The 20,605-nt window shown below is 42.9% G+C and overlaps 1 protein-coding gene across 1 annotated transcript in view; it reads right to left on the minus strand.

Annotated features, from left to right (window-relative positions):
- Positions 1-1,641: 1,641 nt before the first annotated feature.
- The window catches only part of cap2 (cyclase associated actin cytoskeleton regulatory protein 2), a 19,886-nt gene continuing 922 nt past the window's right edge, over positions 1,642-20,605 (minus strand). The window contains exons 2-13 of the mRNA XM_071522006.1: positions 17,230-17,357; positions 16,116-16,216; positions 14,413-14,490; positions 9,655-9,798; positions 8,487-8,572; positions 7,834-7,939; positions 4,495-4,687; positions 3,839-4,017; positions 2,949-3,072; positions 2,759-2,841; positions 1,953-2,096; positions 1,642-1,768 (exon numbers count right to left, since the gene is read on the minus strand). Of these exons, the coding sequence (XP_071378107.1) occupies positions 1,685-1,768; positions 1,953-2,096; positions 2,759-2,841; positions 2,949-3,072; positions 3,839-4,017; positions 4,495-4,687; positions 7,834-7,939; positions 8,487-8,572; positions 9,655-9,798; positions 14,413-14,490; positions 16,116-16,216; positions 17,230-17,347 (1,440 nt within the window). The 5' untranslated portion in view covers positions 17,348-17,357 and the 3' untranslated portion in view covers positions 1,642-1,684. The remainder of the gene's footprint in view (positions 1,769-1,952; positions 2,097-2,758; positions 2,842-2,948; positions 3,073-3,838; positions 4,018-4,494; positions 4,688-7,833; positions 7,940-8,486; positions 8,573-9,654; positions 9,799-14,412; positions 14,491-16,115; positions 16,217-17,229; positions 17,358-20,605) is intronic.

Consider the following 20,605-nt stretch of genomic DNA (forward strand, 5'->3'; position numbering starts at 1 on the left):
AGTCTTTCCTCTTCCACTTTGTCAATGCTTGAAATCAGTTCTTAACTGAAATTTAACAGAAATTTGTAATTGTTTTTGAATACACTAATCATAGAACAATGTCAACCTGACTGAAAGACTGAACAGGCTTTGCTACTTTTACACTGACAACATCGGTGCTCTTGTCTATAATTAATCTCTTATCTTTCTTTAATTTTTGTGCCTTTATTTTGTCCCCAAGCTTCCCGGGGGTTTTATTCTTTCTTTTCATTCTTTCTTCCAAGTTGGAGCCTGTTTTTGTGATGTATCGTTTCTTCTCGTCTTAATCACTATGGCACTGAAAAGGCCCTCGGGGTGTCTTGTGTGTAATAACACGCTGTGACAACAAAGTTCAAGTACTGGAGGATTTGATTTTATTTGAAAAATTTTACACAATTCTTACTCTTTTCCTGTGAATTAAATGTTGTGAAAAGGACTAGTGGTGTACACTATCTTCCCCCGATGCTGGTGCCCTGAAGCGCTACGTCTTAATATAAAATATAGTGATGTACACAGGAATAAAGACAATAGGATGTGGTATTTAGGCATGGGTCAAGTGTGCAACCTAAGTGGACCTAAGTTCCCCTTAATGTCAATATGCATTTCAGCATTTTAAGGCATACAAACACAGTGCTTGTAACTTGATTTCTAATTATCTTCTGAGAGCCAAGTATTTAGTTTATTACTTTGATTGGTTCATTTAACATCTCCCACAGCACAACCTACCTTCTTGTTGCTGATCCATCATACATATTATGCACTAGCAACACAGTAACATTTTGTCTGCTGTTAATGCAATATATAGTAGAAAAACAATGTTGCATAAACTCCACTCAGTGAAACAGTGCTACATGACTACCATGCACTATACACATGGATAATGTAACTAAGATACAGTTAATTAGATAGAAAAAAACTCACATACTGTACTGTAATACTAAATGCTACTGCACTTATGACTCAAAATAAGGCTTGTGTGCTTGGCCACCAAATGTTCTATGTGCATGTTACATGATCTCTAGCCTGTTCTGTAACGTGCAACTGCAGTTGTCTCTAAATTTGCTTTAACACTGACACAATGAAACAACACTGAAACATGACATTGAAGGTAGAGTACAGTCATATTAAAATACAAGTCCCTTTCAGGTGATCTAGTAACATTCAGAGAAAATATTTGAAGATAAAGATAAGACCTCACCAGATTGTTGATTATGTAACAATAGTTATACATTCTTACATAAATGCCTTTATTGCTATGGCACAGAAATGTAAGACAAACTATAATAAGTATGTGGTGTTTGAGGTGCTCGTTTTCCACACCCAAAATATCCCTTTTATTCCCAATGAATGCACCTTCATATTGCATGATTTGTCTTTATAGTACCTTTGAAGCAGCATTGCTGTGCTGTGTAGATAGGGGAAAGCAGCTCCAGACAATTACTGACAGGTTCATTACAATCAACAGTTTCAAAGTGCTAGAGAAATCTCATGAAGCTACAAATACACCTACAATAAACTCACCAATAGTTATGTTTCCGTGCCTGTCTATAAGATCCCTTTTATATCTTTGAAATACAATGAGAGCAGAGGGGCAGCGAGATATTTGTCTGAACTGAAGACCACAATGACGATGATGATGATGATGGTGGTGACAGCAAAGCAGCAATCAGCCAGCAATCTCTGTGGGCTCTGTCACCAGTTTGGAGCCATCCCAAAGAGTCTTGAACTGCTCTGGGACTGGGAACTCCCTCTGTAGAACAACAAGATATGCAGTATGATGCTTAGCTGCAAAACAACTACATACAGTATGTGGAAAATTCAACAAACCTTGATTTAACACACACACACACCAGTATGCTTATACACACATTCAGACACAAGCAGATAGACTAAACTCTCTTTCTATCTCACACTTCAGTATCTCAGACACTCACATAGTCGTCATCTCCTTCAGGTACCATGATGTTCATCTCGGAGCTCTTGGCACTGACAATGTCACAGCTGAGAGAGTCCTTACTCAAGTAGACCTGGCAGCCCTCTGTCTTGTTGATGGAAATGGTGGGCACCTTACCCAACGCCTGTAGAAAGAAAACAACCTGTTATTTTTGGCATCTGGCAACCAGCTAAAGGAGAACCCATTCCAAGCTCAAGACGTATATTTACAATCCATTTACATTTTAAGCATTTAGCTGACACTGGATGTAACAGTAAAATAAACTTAGATTCCTAGATTGTGCAAGGGTTAGACCCATAGCACCTTGACAACAGATGTAACCCTGTGACCCTAGAATGATCCTGTATGACAGAGAGGTGCTGGCTAAGTGATGAGAGCCAGGGAGAAAGGGTAGACTTTTTTTTCTAGCAAGATAGGAACATTTTCAATGCATGTAGGGGAGAGAGGATGTGAAATGTTTCTTCAAGAGATTAGTTTTCTGTTTTCTTTCTTGGTTTTCCATCTTCCTTTTTTGGCATTGTTTCATGCAGGGCTAGTAAGCAAAGGTAGGAGCGTTTGGGCAGGGATGTAAATCTTACTCATTGATGGCCTTAGGCTTGTATGTTTTAGACCAAACAAGTCTGAACTTACTAGTGACAAATTGAATGTGAGTTAAAGCAGATTAAAGCAGAGGCCAAACCCTCAAGTTCTATCCCTGATATAAAATGTACATAACTGACATTACATAAGAAACTGTGTGTACCTTTTGAAGACATTATGTTACCTTCTTGTAGATATTTTGCTCACCTGTAACTGGATGGCCTTAGAGTTGATGATCTCCACAATACCAACCACATTCTCAAACACCAGACCCAGCTTCTTACAGTTGTCTGGGGACAGTGAATATATACATGTTGACAGAAGAAATGATACATTTCATCTTAAAGACAATACTTTCACCTCTCACCAACACATTATCTGTTTACAGGTAACTCACCTATGATGATGGAGTTGATTTTGCCCTTGACCTGCACAGTGGAGGTGTTACAGCCGTAGATGTAGACCACTTGTTTCAGCTCGGTCTCCTCAATCACCAGGTCATGTTTCTGCTCAAAGTTCTCCTGCACCATGCAGCCAATAAGAGAATAGATTCAGTCAATGACCTCTGACATGGGAGAGACGTCACCTCTGATTGGCTGACCTCAGTGGGTTAAACTTTCCATTACCTGAGGTGAAGGATTGCTCTAAGTATGAATGTGTGTAACTGTGCGAATGGAAGCAGGACTGAAAAACAGCATGAGCTGCCCAGTGTTCCCATAATCACCATTATATATTAAGCACAACCAGTTATTTTATTAAGCATTATTAATTAATAATACATTAATTAGCAAATATTTCTATGTTAACATACTTATGTCTTCACATAATACATGGGTGGTTTGATATGAACTTAAATGTGAATATTGTATTAATATGAACACTAAAGCATTAGTTTCAAGAAAATCAGTTGTTCCTTATTAATATGCAAATTTATGCAGCAAAGTGCTCCAAAATCTAATCAGATCATCTCCTCTATAGGAGGAACCTGTGATGTGAAGTATGAACTTTCTATCATGTATTTCTTCTTGAATTATTGTTCACAAGAATGGCATGAGTCAAGTGTGAAAGTCTGCAAGTGTGCACCATAATGACATAAAAGTTCAAAAGGACAAGGTTTACAAAAAGCATCTGTCAGTCCTACGATTATCTTAGACTCATCTGTGTGAAATCTAATCTAGAATCCTCTAATCTCTAATTACTCATCTTTACTTAACCACCACATGTAAACTGAGTCTTTCTTTCCTTTCTTGCCATCTCCTCCAAAGTGGATGTAAACAGTCAACGTACCACCCTCCACTTCTTGCCCTCCAGCTCCAGCAGAGGGGGTTTCTTCTGGGGTGCAGCTCTGGCTGGGCCCCCGGCCCCGGGGGTCCTGCTCTTGGCCGGTGACGATTGGGCAGCGCCCCCCTGGGAGCGCAGGGTGGGGTTCTTATGGGTCTTCTTGTCATCCGACACATGCTTCAGACCTATAGATGACAAACAATATCATGCATATGCATTTATACCTTTCTTTGTATGGTATGTGTGTGCCAGATATACCTGTCATTATATTTCTTGTAAACACATTCTTGTAATAAAATCTATATTTCAATTAAAGCAGATAGCAATGGTAAATTTATATCTTGACCTACTGTCAATGTATTTTAGACAATACAATTCTTAGACAAAACATTACATAATACTGATTTCCTTCATGCAACCTATCTTGGAAGTGATCACCTTGACCTTCCAGGCTCTCTTTTGAATTGAAAATGAAATGAAATGTCCCCCACATCCAGCTCAACGTTTGTACATCTACACATTCATAACATGAAGATTGAACATGTTTATATAACTGTCGGTTTACTGTTAAAACAGGAAAAAGCTGTGCACTATACTCTCTTGTCATGATATTTATCGACTGCTGATATTTCATGAGGCTGTCAGGCTTTACGGTCGGCCACCTTTAGTGATGTCCATGCCCTGGTTGAGCTGGGCGAAGAGGGCCGAGTGCTGGGCCGCTGTGCTGTCCGCCTGAGGAAGGGAGTCATCGTCTGAGAAGACCGGAGGGGGGCCAGGGGGAGGAGGGGGAGGTGGGGGGGGAGCACTGGGGGCAGTTGGGACTGAGTCAAAGAGAGACGGAGGAGCAATGGGGCCCTGGGGGATAAGAGAGAGAGAGAGGGATGCATGTTAGATAGCATATTTGAAGATGAAAAGATGAGGGCCTGCCCTTTTTGTGCAGTAGAGGGAAAGGAGATGGTTTACCTAAAGTCAAATGTACCAAAACCAGTATAGTACCAAACCTCTCCAGCAGGGGGAGTATTAGACAGCAAATATCTGAAAGCTTTGTTCTGAGGTGGCGTCTTTTCACCATGGTAAACTCTACATGAGATGCTATGGATAATGGAGTGTCTCATTTTGAATCTATGGTCTGAATACATGTGGATGGCAAAAACACTTTTCATTGTTAGGGCTAAAAGTTTTGACTAAAAATACTTGATGGCAGGGTGTCACTGATCCTCTTATCAGCAGAAAATTTTTTAGAGTTTTCCTTTTACTACTGCAGTCCTCTCCGATTCACACCAGAGTGTCTAGAATGGATAAAAGCTTTGTACAGTAAAACTGCGCAGCCACCGATCAACAACTGCAGTGAGGAGAAGCAGACACACACTCCCACACACTCGCTGTCTGAAGACGCTGCAACTGCTAACACAGCTGCCAGAGACAGTCAGACACACATACACACACACACACACACACACCTATCACAGAGGTTCAGAAGGTTGAACTGTCACATTACGTGCTTTAGAGTACAGCTGAGACTATTTGACCTTTGACCCGAGGCACATGTGTTGTACATATCGTCACTGAACAACACTGGCCTGTTACACTAAACAGCTCAGCACATACCACTGGATTAGAACTGATGGAGAAGCTGAAGTGTGTGTGTGTGTGGTTGTAAAAATATCTGACTGCTTCTTTGTGTTCATGGCTGCCTGTGTTTTAAACATGTTTGTGTGAGGCAGAGTTAGGAAATGAACATTTTTTTCTGAGGGCATTTTTTGCCCCCTTGATTTGATTTTTAGTTGCACTTTGGTATTTTTTGGGGGGTAATTTTATTGCTACAATACATTTGCATTACATATTGGCAGACAAACAATTTGTACTGCTAATTGCTTAATTTTAAATCCTAATTTTGTACTGCTTCAGGCTGTTAGGTTGTTTTCTGATCAAAAGCCGATTCCCCCAGAACACACTTGAAATACTCCCCTGGTCATAGGCTCCCACAAATTGCCTATGGTGGCCCACAGAGGACAGTAGCTGCATTCACGCGTGAATATTTCACAACTCAATGCAAAAAAATGTGAACATGATGAAATGCAAAAAGGGTCCTCCTGATTATGGGAGGCAATTGCCCCGTCATTTTTAATTTCACTGACATTTTATCAAAATTCAAGAGCCTTTTACACTGAGCCTGGTCTGAAATATATGTGCTAATATGAGTGGCAGTGTACGTGTGTGTGTGTGTGTGTGTGTGTGTAAAGCCACATCCATATGTCAGACTGTGCATGTGTGAGTAAGCGTGTCACTAAACCCTTCTCTGAACAGCAGCTGACAGCTTAGTTAAAGGGGGCCAAGCCCTGTAGTTTAAGTTACCGTTACAGGGTGTGTGTGTGTACACAGGCCCTTTGTTGGGGTTCCTCTGTGAAGAAAACCTCCATTCAAGTCCACCCTGAGGACCACCTGTTAGTGCCACACACTCCAGTCCCGCTACACACACTGCAGCCCTCACACACACTTCAGCTCTGTTGTCTGACAGCAGGGGCAACAGCTGACACACACAGCTCCTGCAGGCTCTCAAGTTTCTCCACACACACTAGCATATAGAGAAGAACCTGCGCACACACACACACACCCACACACAGTTGTTGAACGTTGGCCTCACTTTAGGTTTCAATCTAATCATTTGATGTTAAAAGTTGCACTTGCCTTTTTAGGTCTTATTTGACAGTTCATGCCAAAAAAATGTCAAAAATGTAATTTTTTATATCAAAATCTCATTACTTTTACTTCCCGGAAAACCAATAAAACCATGACAGATTTTTGAACAATCCCATCCCTTCCATCAAATTACACTGTGTTTCTCTCACTAACTGATATCCCATTGGTTTACACTTTTGAATGATCTCTCCCCGCGTTATGTCCCGACCCAATAGCCTGTTTCAACAGGACATACATCACATTAAGGAAACAAAATGCTCCCAAATATAGTGACTTCCATGTTCTAGCTGTGAAACGCTTCCTTACTTTCAAACTTGATTTCCTTTCCAGTTGAGAAGGAAGAAGATCAAGAGATGAAAAAACACACACACTGTAGATGACTCCGCTGCTGCAATGGAGCGGCTCAGTGGCCAACAGTCTTGGGCTGCACCTGGCTGCTTAATGCGAGTGAGAGGCAGGGCATCGCCAACATGCAGAGAGTGCTCACTCAACCTTCCCTGGATAGACAAAGGCTTAAAAAAATCCCTTCTGGCTAACAAGAGGAAAGAATCTGGTTTTGACCCGTCCTAATCTCTGAGACTTGAGTGAGAGTGTCGAGGAGTTAAAAGTCCCTGAGCAGACATCCATAAACAGAAGTGTGTGTAGGAGTGATAGAGGTTTTGTGAGCTCCACATTGCTCAATGGATAACCGCAGGGAGCAGGCAGTCACTGGGGAGCCGCTCATTCATTCATTCAGACTTTCTAGCCCGGTTTATCTAACCAGCTGCTCCATAACTAAAAATGGAAGTGTACGCAAAGTAGGAGTTAATTTGAGTCCTGATATAAAAATATCGAGGCTTGCGAACGGAAATGAAATGAAAACACAGCAGAGAGAAGAAAAGTTATGTTATGTAAGTTATAGAGGTGATTATATATGAAGTTATACCGATTTCTTGTTTTCAGACAAATGCATTGTGAGCTTTTAGAGAAGAAGAGAGGCTGAGGAAAGTTTATGTTGTCACTGAATGCTTTCTGGAGGGGAAACGTTCTTGACTCTACAATGACATTAACGTCCTTTTTTTTTATATTGTTGCATGATATGATGTATGTGTGATTGCCTATCAGCCTACACTTCTGTGAGTGTATAATACCCACTCATATCACATATACTAATTGCATATTGAAGTATTTAATTATGTATGAAGTGAGTGTGCATCTGCGTAAGGTACATACCTGCATCTGTGTGTGGGACTGTATGTGTGTATATACCATATATGTGTGTGTGTGTGTGTGTGTGTGTCTCAGTACGCTGCTGTACTCACAGTCTTACTCCAGACCAGTCCGGTGGTGTGGTGCTGTTTGATGAAGGACTGCAGCTCGGTCCAGATTGACAGGTAGGAGCGCACCCACTCCACATGGCGTCTGTCACTGGGAGGAAGAGGAGGGAGGGAGGAGGAAGGGCAGAGGGAGAGAGGAGGGAATGATGGTTAGAGGGAGGGAGGGAGGAGAAGAGGGAGTCAATGAGGTAGGAAGGAGGGAAGGAAGGAGCGAAGGGGGGGGGAGGGGGAGGATGGATTGGAGCAGGTGAGCATGAACAAAGTAAACAAAGAGAGAGACAAGTATTTGAAATGGACGTAAGTTGTTAGGATAGTGCTCAAAATCAAATTGTCAATGCATGTGAATGACTTTCTGTCACAATATATTGTGTATTGTGCCACTTAAACTACATACTACCACCCTTTGAAGCATTTTACAGAGGTTAACAAAAGAAAACTTGTTCCTTCAACCTTTTGACTGAATGTCCTTATGTTTTCCTAATTCCCAGAGTAAAATCAAAAGAGCCTTTTTAACGATACAAAATCTTAGTATCACAATGATTGTGTTGTCTCAATATCATCCTTCAGTGGCCTTTTAACTGTTCATACTGTTCATTGTGAGGTCCCCAGCCATGTTAATCCTTATTAGACATATTTACGTTTCCTTGTAGTCCTTCAGCACTCTGTTGGTGTAGAAGGTGGCAGCATCATTCATCTCCTTCACATAGGGACCCGGCTTCTGAGTCTGACCCAGAGAAAGAGCGAGAGAGAGAGAGAGAGAGAGAGAGAGAGAGAGAGAGAGAGAGAGACAGAGCGAGAGAGAGAGACTAAATTTCCTCAAAAAATACTCATCTCACCAGCTATTTGACAGAACCACTGTGAGGTAAAACCTTCCTTGTACAGAACATTGGAAAAGGATCTGGCTAACTGTAGCTCTGCCTTCATTTGAGAAGAAAAAGCACATAGTGACATTATTCACTTCAACAGGTTTAACTGATAAGTCCTGCAGGAAAAACTGCCCTACTGACAGCCGAGTTTTACACAGACCAGACACAGCTCCAGGCTTGTTATTTAAGATGTCAAGTGGATGGGCTTTCATCCTAATCCAAATTATATTCCCCTCAAAATTTAGGAGAAGAGATTTTGGGAGTGATGGAAAACAGACTGGAGGGAGGAGAGATAGAGGTAGAAATGAGGTAAATCAGCTTATTTATAGTCTGAGTGTCTATTTGTGTGCAAGGTTATTTTTTATTTCATTTTGATTTGAATTTCTGTTGAACTTTACTTCATGGTCACAGTCGGTTTTCTGGTTTTAGCATATTTTTTACTTTTCAGAAATGTTTAGCTTCAGATTTTATTTAGTTTAAATTCAGTCTGAGATTTAGTATTTAAGTGGTTGGGCCGGTAGACTTTTGATGACTTTAGATGGACATAATATGCATTCATTACAAGAGGATTCTCTCTTCACTTACAGGTTGGAAATACAAAAAAAACTGAAAAGACTTCATGTTGATATTTGCTATTTCAGTTAATTAGCAAGATGATTATTTCAGTTTGAGATGATGATTTCAGTTTTTTTTTCCATTCACATCTTTATTTTAATTTAAGGAAACTTGATTTACATTAGATTTTTTTTGCCACGGCTGTTTTAGCAGTGTGTGTGAGTGTGTGTGTCTGCATGTGTGCATGTAACTGTCTATATACTGTATATGTGTATGTGTGATTTCTTGTGTTCCTATATGCTCATACATGTCTCCTTGCGTGTGGGATCCTGTATGTGTGTGTGTGTGTGTGTGTGTGTGTGTGTGTGTGTGTGTTACTCCTCACCACAGCCACCCAGCCCAGAGCGGTGATGCTCTCGCTGACGGCGGACAGATGGTTGAAGAGGCTGCTGCCGCGGTTTCGTTCTCTGAAGTTCTGGATCTCCTGGATGTGCTCGGACATCGGCTTCAGCAGGTCAGCCAGCTCCATCTGGGGGGGAAGGATGGAGAGAATGAGGGAAGGAGGGGAGGGAGGATGGAGGGTGGAGACAACAGGGGTGACAAGACAGGTAAGTGAGGGGAGGGAGATGGGGAGACAGGTGGGGAGAAAGAGGGTTAGCAGAGTGAAGTGTATGAGTAAAACATTGTATTGCATTTAAAGCAAATACCAAAAAGCCTTGACAGCTAGGAAACCATGCTGGACACATTCCTAGGCATCGCTTTATCAAAACACTGCCGCAACTTTCACATGCAGAATCCTCTCAAAAATCCTAAGCACTTCAGATAGTTTTGTGTGCTGTTTCCCCTGTCCACCTGCAGCCAGCCGGCCCTCGCTGCCAGCCGGCAATTCCTAAACTAGGCTACAGGACAGTAACTAATTTTATTAGCTGCATGGAGCCTTTTTCCATTGGAACTTCCAGATCTCAGCTATGGTTAGTCTTCCATTCCCAGCTCCCTCCCTCCCTTCCTCCCCTCTCCTCCGCTCCTTTCCTACAAACATTCCTCGGTTCATTGGGAGATCCCTCTGGCCTTGTAAGGCATACCGCTCCTCCAGTGTTTACAGTTTACCTATCACACACGCGCATGCTCACACACACATACACACACGCATATACACAGGAACACAATGTTTCCTTGGTAAATTGCCTACTACAGCTTTCTTATTTTGATCTGCAGCTAACTGGTTGCTATGTGAAACAGCCATGAAATTATGACTGGACTTGATGAGCTAGAACGAATCATTTGTTTCTTTGTTCAGATACAGTAGATTTGAAGAATACACTGCGAAAAAAATGCTCTGCTACTGACGTAGCTAATTTGATTATAAGCATTAAGATAAACTATTATAGTTGCGGTGATAATATCTTGTTTGTGCGGGAGTGACACATTCCTGATGTATAGCTGGTCAATGTAAAATAGATTATGAAGGTGTATCCCACAGCGCATATGTATGTGTGTGTATGTGTGTTGGTTGATGTGTGTACAAATATCTGTTTATTTTTGTGTGTTTTTTTTTCCATGTGTGTGTTTGGATGTAGGTGAAAGATGATGCATAAAGCACTGTATGAGAATGCAGGGATGTGCTTGTGCACGCACATTTGCATGTGTATTCCTAAGCATGCGTGCAAGAGAGTGACAAAAACAGAAGTACACATTTCCCCTTTTTTTCTCTAACAAATTCTTCCCCCAATCAGACGCACATGATCTCCATAAGCCCAGATAGACGGCCCTTTCACTGCTCCTCCGGCCGCTTTTATTCTCACTAAGTCCTGCTAATATCTGTCTGCGACCAGATATGCTTTGAAGCGATATCTCCCTGTCCATGAAACGGACACCCTGCCACGGGAAATGGGGATGTAGTGTGATTTCTGAGCGGTAATGTGAGAACGATGTGACGCAACGCTCGCTGGAGTCTGATTCCCCGTTATGGTTGAGAGGTAAGATGCGCACACGTGGAAAAATAGCCGACCATATGATGTGATTGTTCCGTCTCCCTCCTGAGACACAGAAGAATGTCATGTATCTACATCCAGAGCGACCTTATCTCCCCTGTAGGCTTTACTGTAGGAAACTTTTCAGCCCAAAATGGGTTAAATGTTGCGGAAAGTAAATCTTAATGGGTGCAAGATTCAGTGTGCAGCTATTCTCACTATCTGCTATATGAAAATTTAATACAAAGCAAGGGCGCATTCTCCACTGAACACACTGCTGACAATGAAACCTCACCAAAAGAGGCTACTGCAGACCTATTTTAGACATATTAGCAATGCAGCGTACCACTGTGCGATTGTGTTCATCAGTGTTGTCACTTCTTTACAGTCAACAACAACATGGCTCTCCCTGCAAACATGAATCAGATTCTGTGAGTCAGTTCCTAGGTCAGACTGTGGACTCCCCCTCTCTCCCCCTCTCTCAATCATGCTACACTGCAGAGAGGGAGACAGAAATAACCGCTCTATCTCTGGACTGAGAGAGAGAGAGAGGGAGAGAGAGAGAGAGAGAGAGAGAGACACACAGAGACAGAGAGACAGACAGAGAGACAGAGAGAGAGCGAGAGACACAGAGACAGAGAGACAGACAGAGAGAGAGACAGAGAGAGAGCGAGAGACACAGAGACAGAGAGACAGACAGAGAGAGACAGAGAGACAGACAGAGAGAGAGAGAGAGACAGAGAGACAGAGAGACAGAGAGAGAGAGAATGGAAGGTGTAAAGAGGAATTCTAAAAGGAAGGTATAGTGAGAAAGGTTGGGGGTTAACGCAGTAAGACGCAGAAAAAAAAATGAAACAAAATCCACAGCGAAGTTACACATATCTCGGTCGACCCAAAAATAAATGCGTGTAAATTGAAATGTCTCTGACTGTGAAGAGCTAGGGGGGCTGGGTGGGATCAGGAGTCAAGCACTGATGGAGCGGTAGATAGTCGTAGCGGTGAGAGCAGACAGAGAGACAGAGAGAGAGAGAGAGACAAACTGAGGATCAAAGCATCGGCTCATGTTATCTGATGGGTAGCGTGTGAGCCCAGCATGTGACAGAGCAGCATCCCAGGCCTCGACTTCCTATACAAGCAGCGGATCAAAGTTAGAGTGACGATGGGAGAAACGCTCGCTGTAGCGGAGTTTTAACAGTGTGAAACCCCACAGGCAGAGAGCTGGGAGGGATGGAGCAGCTGGGAGTGTGTGAACTGCCGGAGCTAGCAAGGCACACACACACACACATACACACACACAATCACACACATGGAGTAATGGGCCAAGTCGAGGTCACGTGAGCGAGGCTTTCTTTCTGTTGCTCTCTCTCTCTCTCTCTGTCTCTCTCTCTCACACACACACACACACACGCACACTGACAAGAGGCTCAAATATAGAACATGCCCATAAAAAGTCAGGGAGCACAACAGGGCTGCGCCGGAGAGAAAGGCCAGAAGTTTGTGAGCTGTGTGTGTTTGTGTGTGCATGTGTGTGTGTGTGTGCGTGTGTGTGTGTGTGTGTGTGTGTGTGTGTGTGGAGAGCTCCACCGGGGCACTGGCCAGGGTCACACACACTTTTCTACCACTGCATGGAGAGCTACAGATATAGACATGAATGAGAGAGGTCGACAGATGTGTGTGTGTGTGTGTGTGTGTGTGTGTGTGTGTGTGTGTGTGTGTGTGTGTGTGTGTGTGTGTGTGTGTGTGTGTGAGTGTGTGTGTGTGATAGGGATTTTGTTTTTGGAGGGTGTTTGTATGGATGCTGGTTTGTGTGTATAGGGGGGAGGGGTTCAGTGTGTGTGTGTGTGTTGAAGGGTGTATTGGTCATTCCTCATCTCTCTTTCTCTTTCCTCTCTCTTTATCTTTCCTCTTGTCTCTCTCTTTCTCTTCCCTCTTGTCTCTCTGTTTCTCTTTCCTCTTCCCTCACTCTCTCTCTCTTTCTCTTCCCTCTTGTCTCTCTCTCTTTCTCTTTCCTCTTGTCTCTGTCTCTTTCCTCTCTCTCTCTCACACTCTCTCTCTCTCACCCCCCTCTCTCTCTTGGGTCAATCCCCCTTTCTCTGTAAAACCCCTCACTCCTTCCTTGTTTGTATTTCTGACAATCGCTGAATGCTCTTTTCACCGCCTCTCAGCCAATGACCTGAGAGATAGGGAGTAATCACTTCCTGGTGGGCTCTGCGGACCCCGTCTCACACACACACATACACACACACACGCAACACAAACTGAAGGCCAATGGGATGATATCACATCAACTCTCACACACACACACACACACAGCTCTCTCTCTCCCACCCCCCTTTCCCCATACGTGAATACGTTGGGAATGTGTTGTATTAGCGTTTTCCCAGTCAAAGCGCAGTGTAATCCCTCTGTGAACAGCGGTCTGTGCGCTGTGGTGCCGCATGGCTGGCCACAGGACCGGCCCGGCTAGCTGCTGCAGGCCACAGACACACACAGGGCACACAGGACACAGGGACACATGGCAAATTTCATTTCATTTGTTAGTGTTAAGTGAAGAGTGGAAGGGAAGACAGGAAAAACAATCACATGCAACAAATGCCTTGAGAAATTTCAAAAACCTTGGTTGCAAGAGCATGCAGTCACTGTTGAGCCACCATGACGCCCCCCTCCCTCCCTCCCACACACACACACACACACACACACACACACACAGATTTATATCCAAAATTCTGTATGACAGTTTTGTTTCTCTTCAAATGAAGAAACATATGACTTTCAAGTTTTAAATGAGCAATGAGTGTCATTAATTCAAAATCTTTGCTCTGTGTTTGAGTTTGTTTGGAACAGACATTACTGCTGAAGAACAGACTTTCAAAGTTTTAAAAAAGTGTTTTTAAAAAAACTCACACTGGCGATACGTGTGCTGGACTTGTACTGCTGATTTCTTAAGCTATTCACTTTTGCCAAGCTTTTTGATACCAGCAATGTAGTCAAAGCTATACACCGGTATAATCAGTACTCAAGTTTTCTGAGAATCCATTCAACAGCCAAACATTCAGTCTAATAACCATCGACCCTTATGCAATCATAACTGGTGGCAGGGTCAAAATAGGCAAACAGAGACCACAGTCGTCGCACCACTGCTGGGTGTCCTTGTTAACTTTCCACTGTTGTACCTTTGCAGGTTCCTGGTGTGTGGCGGCCATTTTGAGGAAAGCTCTCTGTGACTGCAGGGCGTTGTTCACCATCTCTGCCTGTCAATCATAAAGGGTCAAGGCAGCTTAGTATAGGCTCATGACTATGATACATGTTATATGAAGCATTTTATTGAATGTAATAAACATAATGATAATTTGATCAAATGTGTTATTTAATATGCAATATGAAACTAAAAATAAAATAATATATAAAAAATATTGGTTTGCATGATTTTGGGTTGCAGACAATACATATATACATATAAGTTCTCTCATTTTTGTTCATGTTTTACCACTCTCATGCTTATGGCCTCTAGCCAGTGAATCAATCTAGAAACTATATGAACACACACACACACACACACACACACAGAGTTTGGGTTAGGCCCAGCCAGCCACGTCCTTTGTGTGTTTGGGAAGAGACCGCCAGTTGCGGGCCAAGGGAACCACCAGGGAGTCTTTTTCCATAAAAGGAGCTCTCCAAACTGAAAGAAAGTACCTCTCTCGCTCACACACTCTCCCACCTCCTCACTCAGTCCAGCGATGGGAGAGAAAGATAGAGAGATTTTCTATTGAGGTACAGGGGGACAAACGTGAGCGTTCTTTCTCTGCATTTTAGGGTAATTTATTTTTGATTGCTTCAACTCCTCTGTTTTTTTGGAGCACTCTGTTGTTTTTGGCCTAATTCAAGGACATAATACAGCTATTATTGCCAACTCGCTTACTGCAAAATACACACAAAGTCCCAGTGGGAGCATGGGTCATTAGAAAATAGGAAAAGGTGCTCCACTTGCGCTTTTGATGCAAGAATGTAAGGTCAAAGTTCAATCATACTCCCGCTCTTGGTTTCGTAGGGGACAGGAAACGAATTATCTTCTCAATCACACACACACACACACACACACACACACACACACACACACACACACACACACTGCCCATCTACCCCACATAATCTTTGAAAAGCCATTTCTAGGACCACGGACCTCCCATGCACACTCATTACTATCCTTCAGTTTCCCAGAGCTAATCATATCTAAGTGGGATCTAGAGTAGGAGAATCCACATCTGTATATAAAGCGAGTTCCACTGAAACAAAAGTTGGCAGAGAACAGGAGTGCTGATTTCTCTTCTCCACATCCATCTATGCTCTATGCTTCCATGCCTCTGCAGAGAGGATAAGCAGAGAGCTAGATATCACGCTCCACATTAAGGCACAAAACAGATGTCAGATTAGTTGATTTTCCCCAAATCTCATGTTATTTGAGAGAAAAAAGATTTCAAACTGATCTTCAGTCAGCATCAGGGGCAACATCTGGAGTTTCAGGAGATTTTAAGACATGTAAAAGTAGAATCAACCTTTAAGATTTAAAGAAGGATTCACTCTTTGAGGTTAGAGGTGATTTAAAGATAATACATGATTAGCAATTGCCTCATTTCGTCAACAATAAGCTGACAAACCTCTAATATAACAGTAGAGCGTTAGACAGCAGCTGTGGTAAGCTCTGTAGACAGCTGGTCTGTGTGTGTGTGTGTGTGCACATTAAACGTGCGTGTATGGTTGTGTGTCTGTGAGCGAGAACATTTGTGTGGAACTGGAGCCATTGCACTCTGAATGACATAATAGAACCAAGGAGCTTTTGTATCACACACACACACACACACACACACACAGCACTGACATGTTTCTCCACGTCGTCTCCTATGGCTCGGCTGTTCTTCAGGTAGTCTGACACTGGCCCCCTCAGCAGCAGGTCGAAGGCCTCCACACACTGGGACAGAGCTGGAGATGGAGGGAAGTTAGGAAGGAAGGAAGGAGGGAAGGAAAGCGAAGGTGAAATACAATGAACATAAAGAGGATATTAAGACCGACTTGGGGCGCTGCTTGTTTGTTAGGCTAAAGGCTGGTTCAGGCTTCATGCGTGGCTAAACATGCAGGAGCCGCAGTCGTACCGTCCGTGTGGCTTGGTGTAGAGCTGCAACGATTAATCGATTAATCGATTAGTTGTCAACTATTAAATTAATCGCCAACTATTTTGATAAACGATTAATCGGTTTGAGTAATTTTTTTAAGAAAAATAAGTCAAAATTCTCTGATTCCAGCTTCTTAAATGTGAATATTTCTGGTTTCTTTACTCCTCTATGACAGTAAACTGAATATCTTTGGGTTGTGGACAAAACAAGACATTTGAGGACGTCATCTTGGGCTTTGGGAAACACTGATCGACAATTTTCACCATTTTCTGACATTTTATAGACCAAACAACTAATCGATTAATCGAGAAAATAATCGACAGATTAATCGACAATGAAAATAATCATTAGTTGCAGCCCTAGCTTGGTGTTCCTGAAAACTCCAGCACTTTAGTGGTGCTGTGGGAAAACTCAGCTCTCCACAACAAGAAAAAACAACCCCACCAGATACGGACAGTAGTTCCAGTTTGTCTTTGTTCAGCAAATCCAGGATGGAAGTGCTGTGGCGTCGCCTGCGTTGTCTCAAATTTCAGGTGGTGCACGACCATGTGTGTGACTCTAACGCGCCCAGTTGTTTTGGCCACAGTTATGTCATTTTACAAACGGACACACTTTCTGCATGAAGCATCAGCCTTAATGTCTCATGTGTGTATCTAATGCCTGTTTAATTGTAGGATAGAACAGAATAGAATAGAGTTAGAGCTGTTTTGCTCATACAGTCCTATACATCCCCTTCTCTGTGTGAGTTTTCTGTGTTTCAACTCTTTCCACAGCACTGCTTCCCAAACTTCTGACCTGTGTGTTCTGAAGAGACAGCCTTACCTCCATCGATGCCGTTGACACAATCCCCATTAGCCATGCCACTGGACACCTGCATCTTGACGGACATGTGCTCCAGGCGAGTCACGGCTTGCTCCAGCCGCTCCATTAGCCCTTCCATGGTGACAAACCTAGAGAAACAAAAGCGGAAACAGTTAGTGGGAAAAGCAGATGACAGGATGACTGTTTCTTAGTCACCTATAAAAGTAACAGCGGTTTAGTTCAGATGCTTTTATCACCTCATAAAACATCGCTGCTTGTGTGGATGTGATGTGATCTTTAAATACACAAACATCAGGGCCTGGTTCCCCTGACCCATTTCAGCTCAAATCATAATAATAAAACTAGATCATCTTAGGCTGAGGCTTAGTTGTCTGATGTGATGTTTGACTTTATTAATCCTGCAGGGAAATTCTCTTTTCTCTTGCCCCCCCTCCAGAGGTCAGAGGTCAGGCTCAGCTACAGAACTGCGTAGCGATTCAGTGACTTGCTCAAAGACACTTCAGCAGGGCGGAGGCTTGAGCTGCGATCCTCCGGCTGCCAGTCTCTCTAACAACTATCCCACCCTGCTGCCCTTAGCTTTCAGGAAAACTAGCCCATGTCATAGCAGACAGTAAAACTAAATGTATCCAACGCAGTGGGGTTTATATGAGCGCTGTCCCTTGTCTGGGCTGTCTGGCCCTCTGCCACAGTCACACCCTCTGCTTCTAAACACATGAACGTATCACACAATTAGATTAAGGAGGGACAGAGACTGGAGACAGGCTGAGTGGAAAGACAGAAGGACGAAGTCAGAGAGAGGTTTTGTGCAGTTCCAGCCCAGTGAAAAAAGACGCTGAGAAAATACCAGAGAGAATATTTCTTCACTGATTGGACAGATGAGACACGAGCAATAGGTTACGAGAGGTGTTTTCTGTATTTACCCAAGTAATGTATGTCCTGTATGTGTGTGTTTTATAGAAAAATGGGTTCATGTTTTATTACATTTCTTCATGGTGTCAGGCTAGTTCAGCCTTCCACCCTGCAATACATGTAACAAGTTTAAGACACGTCACTCTTTGTGGTAAAACTTCTTCGAAGGGGGAGGGAAACCCACGTAATCCTCTCTTAAGATAGAGTAGAAACTCCATCGGATCACCTGATCTGGTGGTTATCAGTGGAGAGTGACCTCATTGGCCCCAGCCATTCCCCTGATTACATTTCTATGCTGTTAGCACAAACAACCGCTGTACATGAGAGATGACACTCTCAGAGAGGATGCTGACCCAGATGAGCACACACAAATTTGAAATCCTTGAATAAATGCATTGCAATGGCACTCGTGCAAGTGTGCCATTGCAATGCATGTGTTCGCACACACACTCACACACACATAGAGACACAATGCACATATTCTGCTGAAACGTGGTGTGCAGAGGACACTGACAAAGCTATCTCACTGATGAGAAGTAAGCAAATTTTTAAATGTAATCGTATGCCACTGAACAACATTCCTGATAGTTGGACAGATCATACGGTATATGATAAGAATATATATATTCTTCAAAACTGACACACCATCTGCCTCACCATGAGGCACAGCAGGCCTCTTTCCAATATTTATCGGTCAGCAGGCTGGAATTCAATCCAACCACCCATTGCATGTTTACGCAAGGTCTCCGTTTGCAAACTACTGTTAGCTAACACGCACTTCCTAATCTGACACCTGCTACCTGCGTGTAACACTCACCCCAATGGTATAAAGTCATTACAGCAGACAGTTTTCATTGATTAAAAAACAATCTATGAGAAACACTAACATCACCAGGGTCCTCTACATTAAATGTGGCAAAGTAGGTTGGCCCGCCTGTAATTTCAGTAAATTACGGCTAGTAATTATGTGCTATGAGCAGCAAACACAGCCTGATGGGCGTCATCTTGTCATCTCTCTAGAGAATTCTCTCAGCAGTGCCAGATGCCTGTCGCAGGCCTCAGCAGCTATTTCTACTCTCCAGGTCACAGCGGCTCTCGGCGCGGGGCCGGGCCAGCCTCAAAACCTGAACAGCTAGCTGCAGGTTGAGCGTGTGCAACAGGTCCCATTTAAACCTCCAACACTGTAGACTCTGCTCAAGCTGAACTTCTCTGTTTATTTCTAGAGCTTGGGCAAGGTTAGAAAATTCATTGCATTTCTTTGTTAGCAAGTTATTAGAAATGATTATTTAAAGTCAAATTTGGGCTCAGATAAAGAGGTAGTCTTCAGGTTTGGTTCAGGTTTAGACAGAATTTCTTCAGTTTCAGATCAGGCTGGATTAAAATTCAAGCCCTCATCAAAATTTTGTTGTGGCTTCTCGGGGAACTCGGGACTATATGACATACTGTATATTGCTATGTAACACCTGACTATAGTGCATTTAATATTCCACACTGTCTTCACCATGTTTATATTTGTGCCTAAGTGCTTTATGTATTCCATCATTACAAGAAGTTGAAAATGTAATTATACATCAAGTAGTTGTATAGAGAATAGACACACTACTGTTTTTGCTCAAGCCCATCACACTCCACTCCATCACTGCCTCTCTTAATAATATCCTCAGACGTTGTTTAAAAGCCATGTGACAGAAACAGCCAGTGTCTGGACTGATGGGTCTTAAACTGGCGTCTCCTTGGTATTGTTATCCAGCCAAACTCTCCATGGCAATGCAAAGACACGGCCAATGACATTTAGCTCTTTAGTTTTTCATATGGGCTTAATGTATTCAAATCATTACAGAAACTGAATGGGGGAACAGCCAGGGTGGGACTGGAACCATTAAGCCTGCTGGTTGCATTAGAAATAAATTCTTAATGTGGCACAAATACCCTGAAGTGCCAGAACAACACTGGGAAACTGTTGCAGTCCTACACATGCTGTAATTAATGAGCCTATAATTTTCAATAAGACTCAACACCGTCTAAAATACACATTAGCAGCCTTTTCCTTAATGTAGCCTCCAGTCTGATTCAGTACAATATGAACACATTCCTCACAGCGGGATCCACATAATTCTTCTTCCAGACAGGTGGGCAACACTGTCGGCCACATAAAGACCCCAATCCCCAACCGACAGCTGAGAAAGCACACATGTTATCACAGTGGAAAGACATAACTGGCTATTCTGACCCGTGTCTCCTGAACCCCACGGTCTGGTATCTGATCTTCTTGGGGCTATATTGGGCCGCTGCTTGGCTTCAGCGCTGGGCCTACTGTAAGGTATTCTAGGTCTAAAAGTCCCATGATGCCTCATAGGGCTCCATGGGTTGGGGACGTTGTGGAGAATAACAGAAAACTCAGCATATAAATGCCTGGTCAGAATACTGTTTACACTGCAGGTGATGAAACAGCTCATACAGCCATTAA

Source organism: Centroberyx affinis, unplaced genomic scaffold (genome assembly GCF_046629955.1).
Source record: "Centroberyx affinis isolate AG114_WGS23_722 - 3 ecotype Tasmania unplaced genomic scaffold, CSIRO-AGI_Caff_v1 ptg000949l_1, whole genome shotgun sequence".
In the NCBI taxonomy this organism is placed as follows: domain Eukaryota; kingdom Metazoa; phylum Chordata; class Actinopteri; order Beryciformes; family Berycidae; genus Centroberyx; species Centroberyx affinis.